This window comes from Labrus bergylta, chromosome 9 (genome assembly GCF_963930695.1).
Source record: "Labrus bergylta chromosome 9, fLabBer1.1, whole genome shotgun sequence".
In the NCBI taxonomy this organism is placed as follows: domain Eukaryota; kingdom Metazoa; phylum Chordata; class Actinopteri; order Labriformes; family Labridae; genus Labrus; species Labrus bergylta.
The window spans coordinates 26,292,485-26,313,449 of record NC_089203.1 but is presented as its reverse complement, the minus strand read 5'-3'; the positions used below and the strand labels follow the sequence as shown (position 1 = coordinate 26,313,449).

Below are 20,965 nucleotides of genomic sequence, written 5' to 3'. Positions count from 1 at the left end.
CTTTGTGAAGTGCAGTCATATTTGCAAAGGGTTTTTACTGTTCTAAAGTCATAAAAACAGATGTGTTTATGTAAGACAAATTCAGATCTTAAGGATATTATGGCCACACATAAGAGGAAAAAGATGAGTTTTTATTTTGCATTTGGAAATAAAGTAGAAATGTACAAAATAAACCTGAAATTTGAAATTACAAGTTGATTTTTTTTGTTTTTTAGTGCAAAGCAAAAGGAGAATGCTGTGAACCAGTGCCATGAGTTGGACTTCTCCGTTGAAAATTTCAACTTCATGAGTAACAATTTGACCCAATTCCTGAGACTGTTTCATTGAAGGTTCTACTCAGAGACCAGTTGTAGAAGAACAACTGAACATAACTGTATTCAATACAGAAACCCATTTTAGGCCCCGTGTCCACCTAGCTTTTTTTTTTCTGAACGCCAGCTTTTTCAGTTGTTTTCAAAAAGTAGTAAGCGTCGGCCTGGAAAAAAAAACACAGCACCCAACGCCTTTTTTCTGAGCGTTCCGCCTTTTTTGTTGCACAGCCAGCGCTTTTCTGTACTGTACTCTGTGTTGATGAGAAACAGAACACGTGTTCACAGGAACTGACACACCTTGCAAAACTGAATAGATATATTTTCAGTTTATGAGTTCTTGTTAAGTTCTTGCAATGTGGCAGCCTGCAAGGGCTTTTATTTATTTGATAAAACTCGAACCTGTGTATAACAAGCTCTGCTAGCTCGTGCAATAAAGCTAAGTGCTAATGACTAAAATCTTTTATCTAATCTTATCTAATGTGTAAACCAGCTCTCATAAGTCTCAGGAAAGTTCATAAGATTTTGAACTTTTGGAATAAAGTTGCATTAGGCGATTACATCTCTGCCACAACTGTCGCCGTGTTGTGAATATTGCGTGGGAGCTTGTTAGTGCTGTATCCAAAACAAGGGCATGGGGTGGAGAAGAAGCAGATGTGGCCACTGGCAGATGCTTCATAAGGAGATCCTCCAAGCTTGGACAGGACATACTACATTACATCAGTACCAGATGGTTTTCTCGTTAACACCCACCCTTTCAAAACATGCACAAAACACTGTGCTCAAAGTCCAAAAGCTGCATACAGCTTTAGCTGCTCTATTGATTTTTTTTTTTAGGAAATGTTGGATAATGGCTGGCAATTAAGCCTAATTAGTCAAAGTAACAAATGTGTCCAATCCCTGTCCTTTGTGCCATAAGCTAACATGCTTCATATTCAGCTAAACACTTAAAATACATGATTATATTCAAATCTAAATCACCTGTAAGATATGATTCATTATGACAGCCAAGGAATCGAGTTACAGTCCCTAACATATGAAGAATGTAATTTTGTAAGATATCATAAAATGTGTATTAGAGCTGAACTGATCGTCAAACCAATGCCATCTGTGTATTTGATCTCTCTGGCAGCTCCTGTTTGACTGCGATGAACTGAGTGAACTGAAGGGAAAGAGGTGGGCAGTGGTAGCACCTGGCTCACTCCTGTCTCCCACTTCAGCCTGATCCATGTGTTGTGCTGCCTGCAGTGTCCTGGTTTGGCCTTCCACCCATCAAGTGACCAACAGTGAGGAAGGTATTAAATGTAGAGCCTGTGTTTTTTTTCAGACCGAATGCTTTGGGAGAAAGTAACACTTCAGTGGATTAAAAAAAAAAGGCCTCCAGGTAGAACTCTGAGAGAAAAAGAATCAGTCATTGCAGATTTGTCAGATTCTGGAAGTAGCCTTCGCCCTCTCAACTGTCTTATTATCTGTCTACAAAAAAATGCCACAAAGTCAATTGATCATCAGTGCTTTGCACAGGCTTTTTTGTGCCAGACAAATCAATCAGTCTGCCTTGAATTCGAGGGTATTGGCAGTTCAGCTCTGAAGATAAAAGTGATAAATTGCCATTTAGAACTTTAGAATCTAGACATATTCATTGAATGCTGTGCTTTAAGATAGTGTTGCATTTCAGACCTTATTACTGCATTTACAAAATACCCCTGATTTCCTTTTATAATTATTTACAGATTTTATTATCCACAGAATCTCATTTCAGGCATATGCTTTTATTTTGTTTTTGTATGTAACTCATCTTTAAGTCTTTGTGTACTTTGTGAAATGTTTTTTGGTTGTGTCATTTTAATCCGCCACACCTGAGATTTAATTTTGCAGAAGGTAAACTTCTCTTTGACACAACTATAATTTACTGTATGCCTTAGTTCTGTGTATCTTGTTGATATCCAGATATGTTAAAGGGGAGACAATGGGAAAAAAACAAAATGTAATTTTTCAGCAGTAAAGCAAATATGTTTATTAAGCACTTTAATATACATCAGAAAATTCCACTTCATATAATACAGGAATTCTTTTTAAATGAAAGTTGAATGTACATGGTAAGCTATTTACAATCCAATCACTGACAGTCAAATCAAAGATGACTGACAAAACACAGTCAAGACAAACAAGAGTTTCATAAGACTATACAGTATGTTTTCCAACACTGTTTCTAGACCTGATCCCGCCTCCAATCCTTCCATTGACCCTTCATGGCATATCATTGCGCTACTGTGGCACCAAAGAGCTGAGGGCGTTGACCTGGGCTTATAAGTGTTTTTGTATGCGATAGGTTCCTACTCCCTCTGATCCCCCCCAAAAAATAGCTCACTGTTGACAGTATGAAAAGCCTGCAAAAATATGACAGCCTTTAAACGCTAACGCAGCTCCACACAGTTCATGACAAACAGATGTTTCGGTTCCATCAGCATCACAGTCAAGCACCTCCCCCCCTCCTCCAGCCCCCGCAGGGTTAAAATACTGTTGAGCTGATATTCAGCTTCTCACAGGGGGGGGGGAGGTGGGACGGGGTTATGGTGTTTCTACTTTGGCTTTACAACTCTGCATTGCAAAAGAAATCATTCACAGCTATGAGTTGTCTTAATGGCTGAACCCTTTTTTTTTTTTTAAGCCGTTTTGTGCCATGCCCCTGAAATATCCAGCACGAAAGACTGAAAAAGTAACCACATGACAAGAAGGAAACAAAGCGTAGATGGTGTTTCTCGCTTTACATTGGGTTATACAAGTGACTCTGTGGACAAATGCATTTCCTCAAATAGCTGCTTTCACTTGAAATCACTGCATTTAGCACCAAACTTTTGCTGATGGAACACCATGAGTTATTTAAATATTATTTTATGCACACACAAAATAATAACAAACAGGCAACTGAAAAAATCCCATAGGGACAAAATGATCTTTTTTTCTTTTTTTTTTTTTTTTAACATTTTCAATGCACCTGCGTCTTTCTTAGATTTTTGTAACAATACAGACACGCACAAAGCCAACAAAACCGGGAGTCCAAAATAACTGCAGGCAACTTCTGAACACAGCACCATGGTAGAGCATAATGCAACACAAAATGCAGCAAAAGTGGCTTTTTTCCGAAAAAAATAAATATGCTTGTACGTTTATACTTGTGACGTAAATTGCCATAGCTATTAACACATTACATACAACATAGGTTAAGCACACTGATCAAGACTAACACAGATTATTTGGGGTCTGTAGAAAGAGCAGATGTATCATTCTGCCTTGTGTTATTTCCTGTGGTTTGTGACAATGCACTCAGTGGCACATTGCTGTCAGGGTGGGGGAAAAAAAAAAAAGTTGACCGAACAAACAAAAGTCAAATAAAAACAAAAGCATTGGTATGTTTGTCTCAAACAGTTCTTGATAAAACATGGATGGGTTACAAAGTGAATAAGAACAAATGCATGTCTGTCATTTTACTCTTAAAAGTGCATACACTGTTTATTAAATAGCATTACATTAAATTAAAATGAATGTTTGCATGAATACATGAAGAAGGCTGTAACAGATGTAGGCACATTGATGTTTCAGTTCACATAAGCCTTAGGCAGCAATCAACAATTGTTCCCCGGTATTGTTTTTTGAGGTCTCCCCACTGATGAATTTTTTTTTTTTCTATGCAGATGAAAACAGTTGCTTTGGCACATTCCCTCCAATGTGTGCATGATGAATGGCATTCAAGACATCTGAAAGAGTATAAGGAAGGATTTAGGTTAATGTTTTGCTCTGTGGGAAAAATTCTGTTTATCCAGATTTAGGCGTTCTTCATGCAGTTAAATCCGAGCTAATTGTGGTTGTGTTGAGTACAATCCAGTATAACTAAAAGTCAGCCAGTGGCCTCTGAATGGACTAGCCAAAGTCTTGTCTACGTGCTGTCACCCTGACCTTCATTTCAACTCTTGAGCCAAACGCAGGATGTATTTCAACGAGAGAGCACACTGGAGGATTATTTTGCAACGTTTCTCTTACCAGCTATAATGGAGTCTCCTTTTTGTAGTTAAACCCAGGGTCTGATCCATCAATCTGCAGTTTCAGGGCTTGTTTAAGGCTGAGCTCGGTTTCCCCAATGGGATAGTTCTCTAAAACGTCTTGGTGGCCTCTGTTCTGTACAGTCCGAGGAACTGATACCCTACTCAGGAAAACCTGATTACCCTGTAGATGATATTTGGGGTTCGTCATGATACCATTCCGCTTCTTCTCTGCACAGCTCTGCTGCTGGATAAAGTACTGATCTTGGCTTTGCCCCCTTTCTTGCCGAATTGAACCACCAATCATGATCTTGCAATGGGGATCTTTCACTGAAATATTTGCCACTGATTTGTTGAGGGCAATCCTCTTGTCAAACTGTGTCATTTCATACTCGAGGACCTGACCTTGGATGGATCCACTGTTTTTGACTTTCTTCTTGTCTCCCAGTACTACTTTACTATTGGATGTATCATTCCCGCACTTACTTCCCTTTGTTGACTTGAGACCTGATTTTAACATAGACCAATCAAATTCACTAGAAGGAGATGATGGCTGCTGACCTATGGACTTGGTTGTAGAGGAGGGGGACACAATAGACTGTCTGCTCCGGCTACGGGGCAGCGAGTGCTGTTGGATTTGTTCTGTGAATGTCAGTCCATGAAAACTGTCGATTGGCACAGTCTGTGCTGTTGCTGTGGACGACGTGGTTCTCAAGGAGGAGTTCTTGGAACTCTTCAGGGAATTATTTGAAAGGGAGGATTTCTGTCGATCTACTGTTGAATCAGGTGATTCTGAAGGGGAACTGAAAGCGTGAACAGGCCCATTGGTCAGACCACGTCCAGAGGACTGCAGATCTCCTGCCCCAGTGCTGCCAGAGCTACTTGATTTAATGGTGAGGGACTGCATTTTACCAGTTACGGACAAGGGTGTTTTCTCTTCCATAGTGTGAACTGGGGAGGGATTGCATCCATTTAGAGTCGTGGCTCCATACTTTTCCAGAAGTTTTATGATCATTGAATGGCCACCTTTTGCTGCCACTCTCATCGCTGTACGTCCAAATTGATCAGCATGGTTTGGGTCAGCGCCGTTCTCGAGAAGTATTTGCACAACATCAATGTGACCCTCTTGTGCAGCTATGCCTAGTGCTGTTGCTCCCTGGTTGCATGTATGATCAACGTGGGTGCCATTCTCTATCAAAAACTGCACGACTTTGGTGTGTCCTTGCCACGCAGCAGACTGGAGGGCAGATCGCTTCTCATTGTCACAGGCATTCACATCAGCATGATAGTTGATCAGCAGCCTCACCATTTCAACATGCCCTTGCCAGCAGGACACATGTAGGGCTGTTCTTCCCTCAGTGTCACATGCTTCTACATTCGCACCATTTTCAAGGAAATACTCTGTCATGGCCAGCTGATTTTCAAGTGCCAATATGTAGAGTGTAGGGCGTCCATCTGCATCTTTGTGATCAATATCAGCACCATGGCTCAACAGCAGTTCAACAATGTCCCTGTGGCCTTCTAGTGCAGCAACCCTGAGAGCATTTCTCCCATCATATCCCCTGTCATCAATGCATGATTTGTTTTCCAGAAGAATTTGCACACAGTCATAATGTCCCTCTTGTGCAGCCAGTATCAGCGGTATCCTCCCATCATTATCGACCTCGATGCAACGAGCCCCTTGCTCAATGAGCGCATTGCACACTTGGCGGTGGCCCTCAAATGAAGCCATGTGTAGCGGGGTCCAGCCTGCATCATCCCTGTGATTCTCATCCAGACCTCTGTCCAGCAGAGTTCTGACCACCTCCACATTACCCTGAGCGGAAGCAATGCTCAGCACAGTCCTTCCCTCACTGTCGATGCTATCAACAGCCGCTCCCCAGAAAAGCAATGTGTTTACAACAGAGGCATGGCCCATTGATGCAGCAGCGAGAAGAGGAGTTCGACCGTTGTTGTCCGTGTGATCGACATCAGCCCCGCCTTCCAAAAGCAGATCAACTACATCCACATGTCCTTCATAGCCAGCCACAAGGAGGGGGGTCATGCAGTCTTTATCACAGTGGTCAACCTCTGCTCCCCTGTCAATTAGAAGGCTCACAACAGAAGCGTGGCCTTTGCTTGCAGGAACACAGAGAGCAGCAACTGAGAGGGCAGTCCTCCCATCCACGTCTTCGTGATTCACTTCCGCCCCATGGTCCAAGAGGTGCTCAACAATCTCTCTGTGTCCCATGTATGCTGCAGCAATGAGAGCTGTTCTTCCTTCATTGTCTGCTTTGTTGACCTCAGCCCCGTGCTGAAGAAGGTTCAGCACTATGTCCTCATGGCCTCCCCAGGCAGCTGCTCTCAGAGCAGTTCTACCATCAGCATCAGCGCAGTCCACTTTGGCACCGGCATAAAGCAGAGCAGATACAACCTCTGAATGTCCACCCCAAGCTGCTGAGCGCAGGGCAGTCCATCCATCATGGTCTGTGTGGTTTATGTTGGCCTCGCAACCAATTAGGCAGTTAACCACTTTGGTATGGCCTTGCCTTGCAGCAAGTGTAAGTGCTGTTTGCCCGTGGTTGTCCTCTAGCTCCATATTTGCCCCTCTAGATATGAGCAAGTTAACCACATCAAGGTTTCCACTGTATGCAGCGTTGGCCAGCAGAGTTCTCCCACTAGAGTCACACTGGTTTACAGATGCCCCGTTGTCAAGCAATGTCCTTATTGAATCTTCTCTTTCCAGGGCCTGCTGCACAATACATGATGCATGGTCATCCTCATTGTTTACATGAGCTCCAGCTTTCACCAGAAGTTGCAAAACCTCCTGTTCTCTTGGTATGGAGGTGGTCAGCGAGTCTTTAGCAGGAGTTCCATTCCAAACCATCCAAAGAGCCAGATTAAATGGCTCAATCTGCAGATTGGAATTGACAAGGTGCAGTGCAAATTCCTGCACTTCAAGTGGTTTGAGCTGCTTGGCCCGACAAGTGTAACTCATCGCCAACATCCTATGTCCCTCCGCTGCGTTGCACAAGTACTTCTGGGTGCAATGCTTAACATCCAGAAGCCACTCTGCAAAACTGTAGTGAAACAGGATTTTAGTACTTCCAAGGCCATCAACCAACAACTTGGAGAGAATGTCCATCTTTTTCTGAAACTCTTCCATTGTCAGCGTCATGTTTTTGGTCCAGACTGCATGGTACAGTTCCTTGACAGTGAGTGGCCTGCAAGTTGCCAGGATTACATTAAGGATGGGCTGGACTTTGGCAAACTGTTTCCTGACAAACAGTCTCTGGCAGAGCCACAGGTAGAGGCCGTTGAGAGTGCCTGGGATGTCACGGATCTCCCGAAGCATGATAAAGTTCTCCACCACGCCATCAAGCACACGTTCCAGGTATAGGAAACAGCCGCTGCTTTTGATGTGAAGTTGGTTGAGCATCTCAGCGGTCTCCTTGGTCAGGTGCTGCCTAAGGGCCTCTTCCTGGTCCAGCCGGTGGAGGATGTACTGTTGAACGTCCTTGACGATGTAGGCTTTCCGTAGGTCATCAAGGCTTATTTTGCGGAATCCTGAAAGAAGAGAAAGGGACATTAGAGGAGTTGATTAACACATGTAAAGAGATCCAGAGGATTCGTGAAAAACAATTTCAATTAAAATGGCCTATAGATGGAGAACATGAAAGAAAGGATAAATGTACCAATGGCAGGCACTGGTTGTAAGAATCATGGTTTCTTTGTTATCCCACAGTGCCTCTTGATTCATTATCAAAGCTCTGACCTTGAGATCATACACAGTATCTATTCAATGATCCTGTTTCTTTTAGAAAATTATGGTAAAACAACCTTTAACTAAGGCATATGATAATTAACAGTAAAGCCATGCTGCACAAAAAACCAAAAAAACTCTGAGGAATTGGGAGCACAACCCCTCGGGCTGGTGGAAGCAGACATGATAAGCAAGAGTTCACTATCTGTTCATTTAAAGAAAAACATAATCATGGTAATTAGTACTCTTTGTTGTGTCTCATGTAGAAGCAATATCAGTTTTCATAATTTAGAGTTTGCCCGTAAGGATACAAAATACATAATTTTAATAGAAACACGACTGAAATGATAATCACATTATATAAAATGATGGTTGTTTGTGTCTTATAAATGTATAGCAACACCCACATGTAAAGAAACTCAAAAAAACAAAGCAAGAATCTAAGCAGCCCAAAAGAAATGACAACTAAAATCTAAGTAAAATTGAGTCGACTGCTTATTCAACCCAACCATTGACTGTAGATGTTATCTCTGTTGCAGTGGTTGAAAATGTTAATGAATCAAATTGTGGAGGGCAAAGGAGACATCATTTCCATGCTTGTAGCACATCAGCGCTCTGTAAGACTCTCCGGTGCCTCACTTATTATCATGCTACATGCTCCCATGCTCTCAGCGCAGACCTTTACAAATCCTTCCGGAAAAAAAGGGAATTATCACAGTGGGTTTTAATGAAAGATCTTTAATGGGAATTCCTCTTGGAGAGGTGGAAAATGGCTCCATAATGGCCTCCGCTAATGGGCATTAAGTGAACTTTCCCTCCATGTTAAAACAATCTGTTCATGGTCTGTGTGGCCACCACCCTGAGGGCATGTAGAGCGTTTTTGCATACTTATACTTACAGTTCCCATGGTTCCCAGGGTTACTGAGACAGGAAGTAAATGTCAGCAGCTCTCAGGATTATTGGCATACTGTATTGTACTGAGAATAACAGGCCGACTATGGGAAAGCAGTTACATGTTTCTTCCTAAACAGTTCCCAAACTTGCACCCTGGGATGGAAGTGAGAATATTAACGCTGACCTTTTTAAAGTAAGGTTATTAAACTTTCAAATTTAGGCATCTCAGTAATGACTGAACATTTTAATCTTCTGGCATTAAACTGCATTTGAAAGATTTGTTTAAAAAAAAAGGGTGAGCCACAGTACTTTAATCTTCAATCGTAAACTCTGATTACTTTGATTATATAACAACTTTTCCCTGAACATAACATGAATCAGACTCTGTCATCCCGCCCGAGGCAGCGCTCTGTTCATCTGACTGCTATTGTGTGGGTAGAAAAGACTGTGAAATCTTACTCCACACAGGTCAGGTGCTAACCACACCTGGAAGCCAGATAACAAACCTGGCTTGTTTAATGAGAGTTCCCAAGCACAGGCACTGACAGTTTGGAGAACAGATCCTGGTAAACAGAAGGAGTGATGGGTTTCTTTATCATCTGCTTCTGAGTTTGTTTAAGATAAGCGTGCCTCTGCTAACTGTGCCTCACAATTTCCTCCTTTTGCTTCGTCCTTGAGGCCTCGGTTATAAATCAAACTTTGCTAATAAAAAAAACTGATGAAAATAAAACTTTTACACCTCAGATTGGATGTTTAATTACATCATTTGATACTTGGCAAAAACTAAGTAAAAAAAAATCCCAGTCGGGTTGGACAAATGACCAACCATCAAATATTTTATGAGAATATTTAAAGCTCCTGACAAGAAGGGGGGTACAGCATGGGGGATTTGGGACTTTAATGTTATAGTCATCATAAAGACAGACAGTTAATAGATAAACCGGGTCAAAACCCAAGATGAATATACAAACAAAACCTCCCAACTTGACACAAGCAATGGACAGAAACTGGATTCTTTGAGCCCAATGCCTTTTCCAATGGTAGAGGGGCAACATTAGCTAGTTATAGAAGCAGCTTGGATGTCAATATCTGCATGTATGTCTACTCTGAGAAGGAAGCTTTCTCCCAAAAAAACAAACTTTATCAAGGAATATTTAACACGATTCTACATAGTCAACCATGTTTGTGCTTTTCTAGAATGTGCAGCAGACAGTGCTGCAAGTATTAAAAGATGGAGTGCATTGTTCTGGACATGCAACAATACGACACTATTGGTTAACCTCCCCAAGCATTGTTTACTCTACTGTTTATTTGATGAGAAAGTTTTCATGAAGGATCATTTGGAAACATAAATACCACACCCATATACCTGTGGTAGACCTATATCCTTCAATAATATTGGCTGACCCATTTATCTGTAAGAATTCAGAAAATAATATTTTGCCAATTCTTAATGTCAATGTCAACAGATGTCATTCCTTGTTTGAAATGGGGATTACTTCTTCAAACACTTTGAATTAATAAAGCTTTAAAGTAGAATTACCCAGTGTTTAGCTATAATTGCCCAGTCGGTGCAAAAACTCAGTGACCCCAACCCACTTTCACTGTCTCATTGTTTTCAGTGGCTGAGAGCATTTTCCACCCTCCCTTCAACCTCCTTTCTCTGTCTCCATGACCCCCTTTACCAGCTCCCGGCTCCAGCACTGGAAAAGTCACTGACATTCCAACAGAGACAGATTCACAGTAATGTACGCATGGACGCTATAAGAAAGTCAAACATTGTTTTCTTTGAGTACTAAATGAAAAAATGAGAAACAGTTTGTACGTTCAAAACCTTTACTCCCTTTGTTCATTTTCACAGAGCCATGGAAAAGAAACAGGAAAGGCTCATTAAAAGTCTGTAAAAAGGCTTCTTTTAAGTTAATATCAAAGACACAGAAACACTCGGAGGTATCTAATGATCCTCGTGTGCATTCCTGTTCTCGGTGCACTCAAAAGTCCTCTGGCTACAACTTCAAGCATTAAAGCTCATATTTCAACCTCATTGTCATAGAATGTCTAACTCCCCCTCTTCTTATTTCCTCTAGCCTTTTGTTGATGTTGAGCTTGAAAGCCAAACCTGTGCACATGCTTCCATCCTTCTTTTAAGTGTGTCTTTGAGCTCTGGCTCTTCAGGCTGATGCACAGTAGAAAGTGCCTCTGCAACATTGGAATAAAGGATCATAGAAAGACAGAAATCTGACGCTTGGTGTGATCTTGTCTATGTGTTTTGACTCTGTAATGCTCTCACTGGTCCTCCTGCTCCTTCTGGATTTAATCCTTCTTTGGACATTCTGGGTTTGCTCCAGTGGGGACAGGAAACCCACTCGCTCAGGGAGGGAAGAGGCCGTTAAAGGGGAAGAACAAGACCCCCCCCCCCAAAAAAAGAAATGAATCAGAGTAGAAAAAAATAGTTTCACTTTGATAAAGAGACTTGAACAAAGTGTGACATTTTATATTTTTTCTTGTTGTTGATTTGTTCTATACACAGAGGGGCTGAGAAAAACATTGAGTGTGCATTACAGCCCAATTCTGGAGATGTTACTCCATCATGAATATTTTCTCAGGGGAACAAAAGAAAAATGCTTCTGTGCTGCAGTGTATGATAAACAGTTTCTCTGAGAAATTCCACAGCTGCTGACACACCAATTATGAAGATACAGTGTCTAAGAAAGCTGGAGGAGGAGAGGAGGAGACAGAAGTTTGACTGCAGACACCATGAAATAAAGAGAAAAAAATAAAAAGAATAGGCAAAAAAACCTCATGTTAGAACAAAGCAAAATAAACATCTTCAGTTACTGAACTTGAGGGAAGATGACCTACAATTTTCCCCTTCAGTCGTCAGCAAACATCGCTCCATAAGGCTTGGATGTCAAGAAAGAAATCATGGCACCGTTACTGCCTGACTCCTGCAGATAAAGCGCTGAAACAACCACGGGGGGGGGGGGACGTCATCCAACCTGTATTTGATGACTGTGGTGTAACAGGAACTGCTATTAAGTACTACATAAGAATGCAAGAACTTTCATTTGGCATTAAATGTTCAAACACCCTCCAAGAACAATTTTCTTTCTTTCCAAAAAACCAAACAGTGATGAAGGCCTAGATTTCTTTTGCACCCATTAAAAGTGGGCTACACATGCTGTAGCCGAGTTTTGTATGAGCTATTAATGTGAGAGAGAGAGAGAGAGAGAGAGAGAGAGAGAGAGAGAGAGAGAGAGAGAGAGAGAGGAGGAAGGCTCAGAATTTGAACAAAAGCGACTGCTAAACAAGCAACAAATGACACATTCATCAGGGTGAGGGATGCAGCTCCCGAGTACAGGCCTCTGAGCCAGCTGCTGCTCGTTACAGAACTGGATACCGGCCACAGGAGACAGAGCCCCCGCGTACAAAAGAGGGACTGTTTGCCTTCTAGATTAATTTTTTCAGATGACAAACGAGGCAGCGTGCGTGCGTGCATGTGAGGAAATGACAGGACCGAGCTCAGAATTTCAGAACGACAGCGTCTCAGATCTCGGCGACGTTCTCTTTATGCGGGGCAGCCACCTTATAGGTCATCTGATCTATAAAGAAAACAAGAAACTCAAGCCTCGCTCGTCCTGTCCTCGGGGCCCTCCAGTAAACCAAACGTCTGTTCGACAGCTGCAGCGTTCGCGGCTCCAAAAAAACACGAGCGCCAACCTCCAAAAACACATCCACAAAGTATGTGGATGAGAGTCAGCTCCAACAGTGTGCAAACAACAGGCCTTTGAATAGACTGCTGCTTTATAATCTTTGAAAAAGACTGCTAAGTTCCTCGTTTGATGATACACACTCTCTAATTTCTGCTCTTACAGACATGGAGATAACACTCCGTTTTATCTCGTCAGGTTAGAAAAGAGACAAAGCCAGTCGACTCTAATGGGGCACTAACTCAGCTGTGCAGAGATTACTATTGCCTGAGAAAATCATCTGAGAGCAGCAGCTACACTTTATGTGCCCCGTGTACGTTTCCTGCCACGCTAAACGACCACCAGGCGAGACACTGAAAATGATTACACTTTAACAATTAATTTATGAATCGCCCGAGGCAAAGCAACATGAAAACACTCCTGCCCCAACACGCCCTCACACACTCAGTTTCAAATGTGATGTGAGGAGGTTTCCAGTCCAACCTGTTGTGGTGCGACTGAACTAGACTGTGAAGGGGATGGGCGAGGCTAAAAGGAATACATATAACTCAAGTTGTTTTCCTTCACATTACTGAGAGAGAGAGAGAGAGAGAGAGATCCAATGTCCTGCTTACCTCACGCAGTTATCATTAAAAGTAACACATGAACACCAAGATTCCTTAAAGTGTTTGTGTCTGTGTCCGTCAGTCAAAACTCCCCTTTTTAGAATCTCTAACTTATGTAACGATAACGTTTCATGCTTTTTACTGCAAATAATTGTTGACTTTTATTGCATATTATTGTTTCCTAGGCCCTGATATTGTGCTGTTTTTATTGTATTTGTGAGGTGACCTTGACTGTCCTGAAAGGCGCCCTTAAATAAAATGGTAATCTTAATTTTCAAATGATCTTGCTGCCTGTTTTTAATCACTGGACCGTGTTCATGAAGTGAACGATTCCTTCATGCAGTTGGCATGAATGATTAATGGGAATACCTGAGGTGGAGTTATCTATTGTAAAAGTTTTGTAGGTGCAAAAATACCCCAAAAAAACAGGCACTCCCATAACTTTTCAGTTGCAGAGTTGTAAGGGTTAATCTGTTTTCTGGTTAAACAGATGACATGTGTATTCTAATGATTTGGCAGGCAGTGCAACACATGCATGTAATCTCTCTCCATCTGCATGCTTTTTCTCACTGAATGTTTTTCCTCGTGTTGCTGCCAAAGCATTTGTGTTAATCTAACATCATTCAATTCAGACGTGAACAATGTCACACATTCCAAAGCGGGGGATCTACAACGTTTTAAGTAAATGTGATCAGAGTGTTTATTCTGAGAGAAGAACTCCCACGTTTAACTGCAGTCAGATAATCTCAAAGGGACTCTTAATATCTAGAGGTCAATTTTGGATTAACAATAACCTGCACAGAGACAAAAAGCGTCAATCACCTGATCGCCCGTGCAGAACTCACCAAACATGAAGACGTTTTCTATTACAAAACAAATACAGAAAGTCACTGTATCTAGGATTTTTGAATGACAGGAGCTCGTTAAGATGGTGACAAGAGACCGAGTCATGAGGCTGTGCACCTGGCCGCATGTGTATGGAGTCACTCACTGCATCCTATAATGGATCTCTATTCTCAGAGAGTTGTCATTATATATCATAGAGCTTTTTTGCAGCTGCACAGAAGACTGGAAAAATGTATCCAAGCGAAGAAAAATTCCCAAAGAGAATTGGACAATTTGATTGTTTAGCCTGAGATACACAGATTTTAAAAAAGGACATTAAGAGTATGAACTTTATTTGACTACACATTTTAAATACAATGTGTATTTAAGTAGTGTTTGTACGGCCAGTAATCCCTATGTTCATTCCACATGGCTGTTTTTATTCTTTGCAATGAGTTTAAAAGAGATGCATCTTTTAAGGGCTAAATATGTTTCATAAAACCTCTAAGTAAGCCTCCTTGTAAATCATTATGTACTGATTTTTTCCGGATGACAGTTTTCATTGTGGCAGAGAGCTTGTGTAGCGCTGTGAGCTCCCTGCCCCACATTGGATCAAGTTTCCCTGAATCCCTGCCCGTGTTTTTTGTTCATCATTACACTGGCTGACCTCCCGCTGACCTCATTTAGCCCCATACCAGCATGTGTTTCCATTCACCTGCGCTAGAAACCACTCAGTCGAGCATGTCAGTTGTGTTTCATTAGCCGTCAAGGCATTATGGGCGATCACAGTGCAATGCCAGGGAAGGTCTGGAACCATTTTTCTGTAAGAATTCACAGGGAAATGTCTCCACAACAGTTTCAGCAAAGCTGTGGCAGCTTGCTGTGGAATCAGGTACTTGCAAAGTCATCCTCGGCATGCAGGTCAAAAGGCGGTGAGGTATGAAAAAAAACCCTGTCTTTACTTTAAATGCCTTTAAAGTCTTTATATGTGATTTTTCACACTTAAATATAGAAATCAAGTATCTCCTCTGAAAATAACTCTGTGAGTCATGACTGTCTACAATGGGTGTAACACCCGAGTCCCACTGTCTGTGATGTTTTCAGAGTCCTATCTTCACTTTGTTTACATCGCCAGGACGGCCGGCTGACTCCTCCCCTCGTGTATAAAAGTTGTTTAATTGAGGGACTAGAGAAAAGAAGAATAACATACTGTACTCACTGCTTAACTGTGTTTCTAGATCACGCTCATTTCAGGTAAATTTACATGCAGTGTGAAGATACCAGCATAATAAAGATCGCTAGCATTAGCATGCTAACACAACAATGCAGCGTGAGTTGTTTTGGTTTCATGCTGGTGCTCAAGGGCGACATCTACTGGATCAACAAAAAAACAAACAAAAAAAATCGCACATAAAGCCTTTAAATGCCTTTAACCCTGCAGCGAAATCAGCCAAAGAAACGTGCCAGGAATTTCACTGCATTCATTCCAACAAAAACTTCTATCCAAACTTCATTTACATACCCTTCAATTAAAGCAGAAACTGACACGTCGTGCTATGTGCCTGATCCTTGAAGAAAATCAAATGTGCCTTAGAAAACTTTGGCAGGGGCATGCCACATACCAAAGGGCATCACCTCGGGAGGAGAGAGAGGCCAGCCGGCTCGTCGGCCATGTTCAGAATCATGTTTCTGCAGCGCAGCACCAACCAAAGGTGTTCCAGATACAGACACGGTAGACCCTGTAATTTGCACCGGCTTTCAGACTGCACGGTGGTAAATTACAGTATTCAGCCAGGATTATGGTCTTCAGCTCATCCAGAGTGAGGCTCGACATGCAGCCTCGCAGACGACAACTCGTACATGAATATGGACATAAATCAGCTTGTCTGTGTAAGCCAATTTCAAGAAAGGAGGGGGGGTAACCTAATTAAATGCGTCGTCCTTGCTCTTTTAACCTCGGAGGGACAATCAATACTGAGAAGTCTTAGAGGAGATGGCTTTCATTACGTCCTGGAAGCATAAAGTTATTGTCGATTGTGCTCTTTTGGTTAAGTGCGGCGCTGTTAAGTCTCTCTGATGAAGGCGGCAGCATGGCCAAAACATGTTGGGAGTCGGTTTTTAAAGTCCTTTTAAGTATTAAATAAAGACCTCATTTTAGGGGCCTTGGCGCTTCTTCTCGCTTTGCAGAACTAAAAATTGTTCTTGGCAAAAGTTATCTCTCGTAAAAAAAAAAGTACATTTACTTCATAGTTAAGTCTCAGATTCAGACACATACCAATCGACTAAATAGATGCCACAAAATGTCATTCTACTGGTGGATTCAGTAAGCAGAGCCGTCTTCGTCTGTCTTCAGGGTGCATTCCTCTGAACCCAGAAGAAATAAACCGTCCTCGCTGCTTCACGACTGTGTTTGTGTTGTCAGCGGGCCAGAAGAGATCCTGAGGTCCCTCCGGTGAGGTCTTCTCGTTTTTATCCGATAGAAAAGTAAACACAAGAAGAAGAAGAAGAAGAAGAAGAAGAAGAAACACATCCAGAGAGTTTTGTTGACCTTTGAGCAGAGAGAGCGGTCATGCCTTGTCTCGGATTCACCCTGCAGGCCTCGGGGTGGGGGGGGGGGGACAAAGGGGTGCTCAGAGAGGTGGAGGAGGACGGGTCTTTTCAGTTGTGATCATTGGTGGTAAATCAGCTCTGTCTGTTCTGTCTGTGAAGAAAGCTCCATTCACGACGACAGGGCAGGCTGAGTAGAGGTGGAAGATGTGGTTCAAGTCCTATGCCAGGGTGGGCTACCATACCACTCTTGCAAACACAGGTAACAAAAAAAAAAAAACACACAGGCCCACCCTGGAGTCACATCATTTCCATTTTCAAGTGTTGCTCTTTTTTATACAATAGCTGTGGAATTTGTTATGACTTATCTATATACTGCAGAAGTTCTGCAAGAAGACCTGCCGGGTGAAAAACACTCAAAGCATGCGCTAATGTGTCATCTTCAAGGAAATGAGTAACCCCCCCCCCACCCTTCTCCCCCCCCATCGAAATTCCTCACATGGATAAGTGTCTTCTTCAAAAAGTGGCCACATGCTCCTGAAACATTCCTCACACTGAGCCAGGAATATAACCGTCTTAATTACAGCTGTGATTCATAACTTAGAGGGGGCTTTATGCAAGGTTTGGTGTGGCTATTTTCCAAGTTCGCTTGCTGGTAAACCCCCAGACCCAACACCAACTCCCCTCCCCCCTCTGACCAACTGGAAGTCAAATTGGAAAAAAGACTGAAAATAATAACTTATTTTATGGTGGTGGAAATCAATCTAATTGAGGTTGCTGTAAGACTACAGAGCAGGAATGAGGCAGTTTTAAGGGGAGCGATTATCTTTCATGAGTACAGCAACACACTGGTACTATGTTATTAGAAGTACTGGCACAGCACATGACAAGTCCTTCCTTCTTCTCCATCCTTCGCTCTCGTTGGCTTGTCTCTCAGGATCTCTCTGAGTACATCTACAGCATGAGGTGTTGTTTTGTGTTCACTTGGCTCTATCGTTGTCATCTTACCACCTCGTACACTCACAGATTAGTCACAACATGCTGCCACACTAGGGCAGAGATTTGAGAGGTGATAGACTTCTTATTCCAGTTATCTTGGATCTTAAAAATGCTTTTTTACCTCTACAGGAATGTGTTCCAGTATAAAAATATAAATAGCCAGTTTTGATAGGCGATAGAGACTTTGAATCAGTCTTTTAAAATTGTTATTAACATTACATGTGGGATCCATCTGACACTAAAAAAAAAGTTTTCTGAATAGATCTTTTTTTTTTTAAAGGCTTTATATGCGTTGGATCATTTTTTTGATCCAGCAGATGTCGCCCTTGAGCACCAGCATGAAACCAAAACAACTTGCGCTGCATTGTTGTGTTAGCATGCTAATGCTAGCGATCTTTATTATGCTGGTATCTTCACACTGCATGTAAATTTACCTGAAATGAGCGTGATCTAGAAACACAGTTAAGCAGTGAGTACAGTATGTTATTCTTCTTTTCACTAGTCCCCCAATTAAACAACTTTTATACACGAGGGGAGGAGTCAGCCGGCTGTCCGGGCGATGTAAACAAAGTGAAGATAGGACTCTGAAAACTCTGAAAACATCACAGACAGTGGGACTCGGGTGTTACACCCATTGTAGACAGTCATGACTCACAGAGTTATTTTCAGAGGATAGACTTGATTTCTATTATATTTAATTGTGAAAAATCACATATAAAGCCTTTAAAGGGATTCATGTCCCCTGCCAAGTTCTTTGTTTCAATTCCTCAAAAATTCATCTCTTGTTAGTTATTTTTAACTTTGTTTCCGTGAATCCTCTGGACTTCATGCTTGAAATAATAAATCTGCTTTTATAAAATCAAAGTTAAAAGGCAGTGTGGCGCCAGTAGCCTAGTGGTTAGTGCGCACGCCCCAGTGTACAGAGGCTGGGGACCTCGAGAGCAGAACGGCCCAGGTTCGAGTCTGGCTAGTCGTTCCTCTGCACTCTCTCTCTCTCTGGTGTCTTGACTCTTTCCACCCTCTCTCACACAATGGGCATAACCCCCACCATGAAAAAACAACTGAAAAAAGACGGTCACATTACCGGAATGAAATAATGGTAAAACCACAAGGAAACAGAACATGGATCAGTTTCTGTTTTAGACTTTTTCTCAAGACTGTGTGGGTGTCTCAAATCACCTATCCCATTGATCAGTCATTTTTGTACAACTCTAATCAGTAACAGGTGGAATCAGGATGGCTGCTATCTGTAAATAATTCAATTCAATGGACTGAATGGTGAAATAAAAACAAATCCCATCATCAGTATTAGAGCCCGATAGATTAATCAGCAAGCTGATAATATCGTGACTATCAGTATCAGCTTCTTTTATTGCAGATTTCAATAGATTTATTCGTCAGTCAATTTAATTTGAGTATCATTGTATTCCACTAGCTGTTCTCTTTCACCAGCAGAGGGCGCTACATGGATCACAACAAGAAGCATTATCACTCTCCAGAGGGTCAAGCAGTGATGCACGTACATGTACAGTTCCTTTCCAGTTGATCGACCGCCTCGTCTTCATTAAGCGGTTGAGGGATCAACACAATAAATGTGTACATCTACATATTTATCTCGAAAATCGAAGATCGATCTCAGAACGATATCGGCCAACTACTAGTTAGCAAACACAGGAAATGCTAGCTGAGACTGCAATGCTAAATGATGGCTATGTAGTGCCTACTGGAGGTATATCATTGCAGTGTAAGCACTATGGCTGTAAAGCACTGATTATCTTTATTTCATAATTGAAAAGTAGGAGAAAAGGATTCCTCTACTTCGGTTCTTATTGGGTGCAGAACTTCAAAGAAGCTTCAGTTCTTTAAATATTTTAAGGAGAAGCATGAAGGTAAATGTAATAAATGTGCCTACTGAAGCACAAAATGATCAATAATAAATATTAGATTCATATCTGGGTTGGGGCTTAGTGTGTGGACTTACTCAGCAGTTATGTGCTCAAAATGTAGAGTCTAATTTCTCATCTTAAACCAGCTCTCTCTTCCCCTCTCTCACACAGAATTATTAATGAGCATAAAGCTGAAACTTTAATCACTTTATGGACAAACCTTCATGCAGTACTCCCTGCTGCCTCTAGGACAGCGACTCCACTCTGCTTACCACTTGAGACACAGTGACTTTGACAAGCATGTATAGCACAAAACAATATCACTGGCGGCAGATGGTAGCCATTACAGTTCAGTGATGCCTCCACACGATAAAAAGATCACACACTAGGCTGGATCAGACGCTATGAGCGGGATTATGATTCAAATGAGTCTGTAATTATTTTAATGAGACCATAAGTGAAGAGATATTTTTGGGGAAACACGGCAATGGATGCAATGAGCGTCCTCAAATGCCCCCTAAATCAATAAATGAAATCCCTGATTCAAAAATATATTGGCTTTTTTGGAAAGTGTAAAAGGCATTTCAGCAAAATGTTGGGACATGGTACAACAATAATGAGAGGTTGAGGAATAAGCTGTTGAAGAAATACATGTCTGAGAGGCTGTTTTCTATTTTAAAAGACCCAACCCCCTTGCCTCCCACCTCCACCCCGCCCTCTCTTTCCCCTTCTCCTTGCTCTCCCTTTCTGCCGGAGGCCTTGTTAAATTGGCACAGATTCTACCCGGCTCCCGACCAGAAATCGCTGCCTAAGTGTTTCCACTCCGCTAACCCCTATCATGGCCGTACAGTAGCACAGCACACAGAGGGGGCACAAAGGGAGCTTCTCTCCAATATGTCTGCTGTCACTGGGGGACAGAAAGAAGCAGCGCGGCTACCGATCGACTTCAGAGATTTTTTTTAGATCCGAGCATGACCCGGTTTTATTTTAACCTCAAGACTCAATTTTAGTCAATTTAGTCAAAGATGATACACAGCGAATGAGTCTTGATCAAAAGCTGAGTGATGGTTATGATGCGAGTCAGCCAGAGGGGAAACGCTACACAAAAATTCTTGTACTCCTCCTCACAAACAGAGCAGTCTTTGTTTGTTGAGGCTGTGTTAGCCGAGCGGATGCGAGCGACTCATTCTGCAGCAGGAGTCAGAATGCCTCCTTCTTTCCTGCTCGGGGTCTCAGAGGTGTTGAAAACTTCCCCAAAGCACATTCCACACTCGAGACGGACACAAGGAAAAAAAAAAAAACAGTTTGAGCAAAGGAAAAGAGGAATTCAGACTTTGTGCTCCTGGGGGAGAAAAGTGGCCTCTGATACAGACAGTATGTGTCAGAATCCATTGAATCAAATTCAAAACAAA

General features: G+C 42.0%; 1 protein-coding gene across 2 annotated transcripts in view; it reads right to left on the bottom strand.

The window, feature by feature from the left end:
- Positions 1-2,293: 2,293 nt before the first annotated feature.
- The window catches only part of ankrd50 (ankyrin repeat domain 50), a 41,684-nt gene continuing 23,012 nt past the window's right edge, over positions 2,294-20,965 (bottom strand). Inside the window, exons 4-5 of one of the 2 annotated variants that reach the window (XM_029281369.2) lie at positions 4,347-7,891; positions 2,294-4,063 (exon numbers count right to left, since the gene is read on the bottom strand). In XM_029281369.2, coding sequence (XP_029137202.1) covers positions 4,350-7,891 — 3,542 coding nt within the window. In that variant the 3' untranslated portion in view covers positions 2,294-4,063; positions 4,347-4,349. Of the gene's footprint in view, positions 7,892-20,965 lie in introns of both variants that reach the window. The other variant, XM_020654769.3, reaches the window with a different exon arrangement.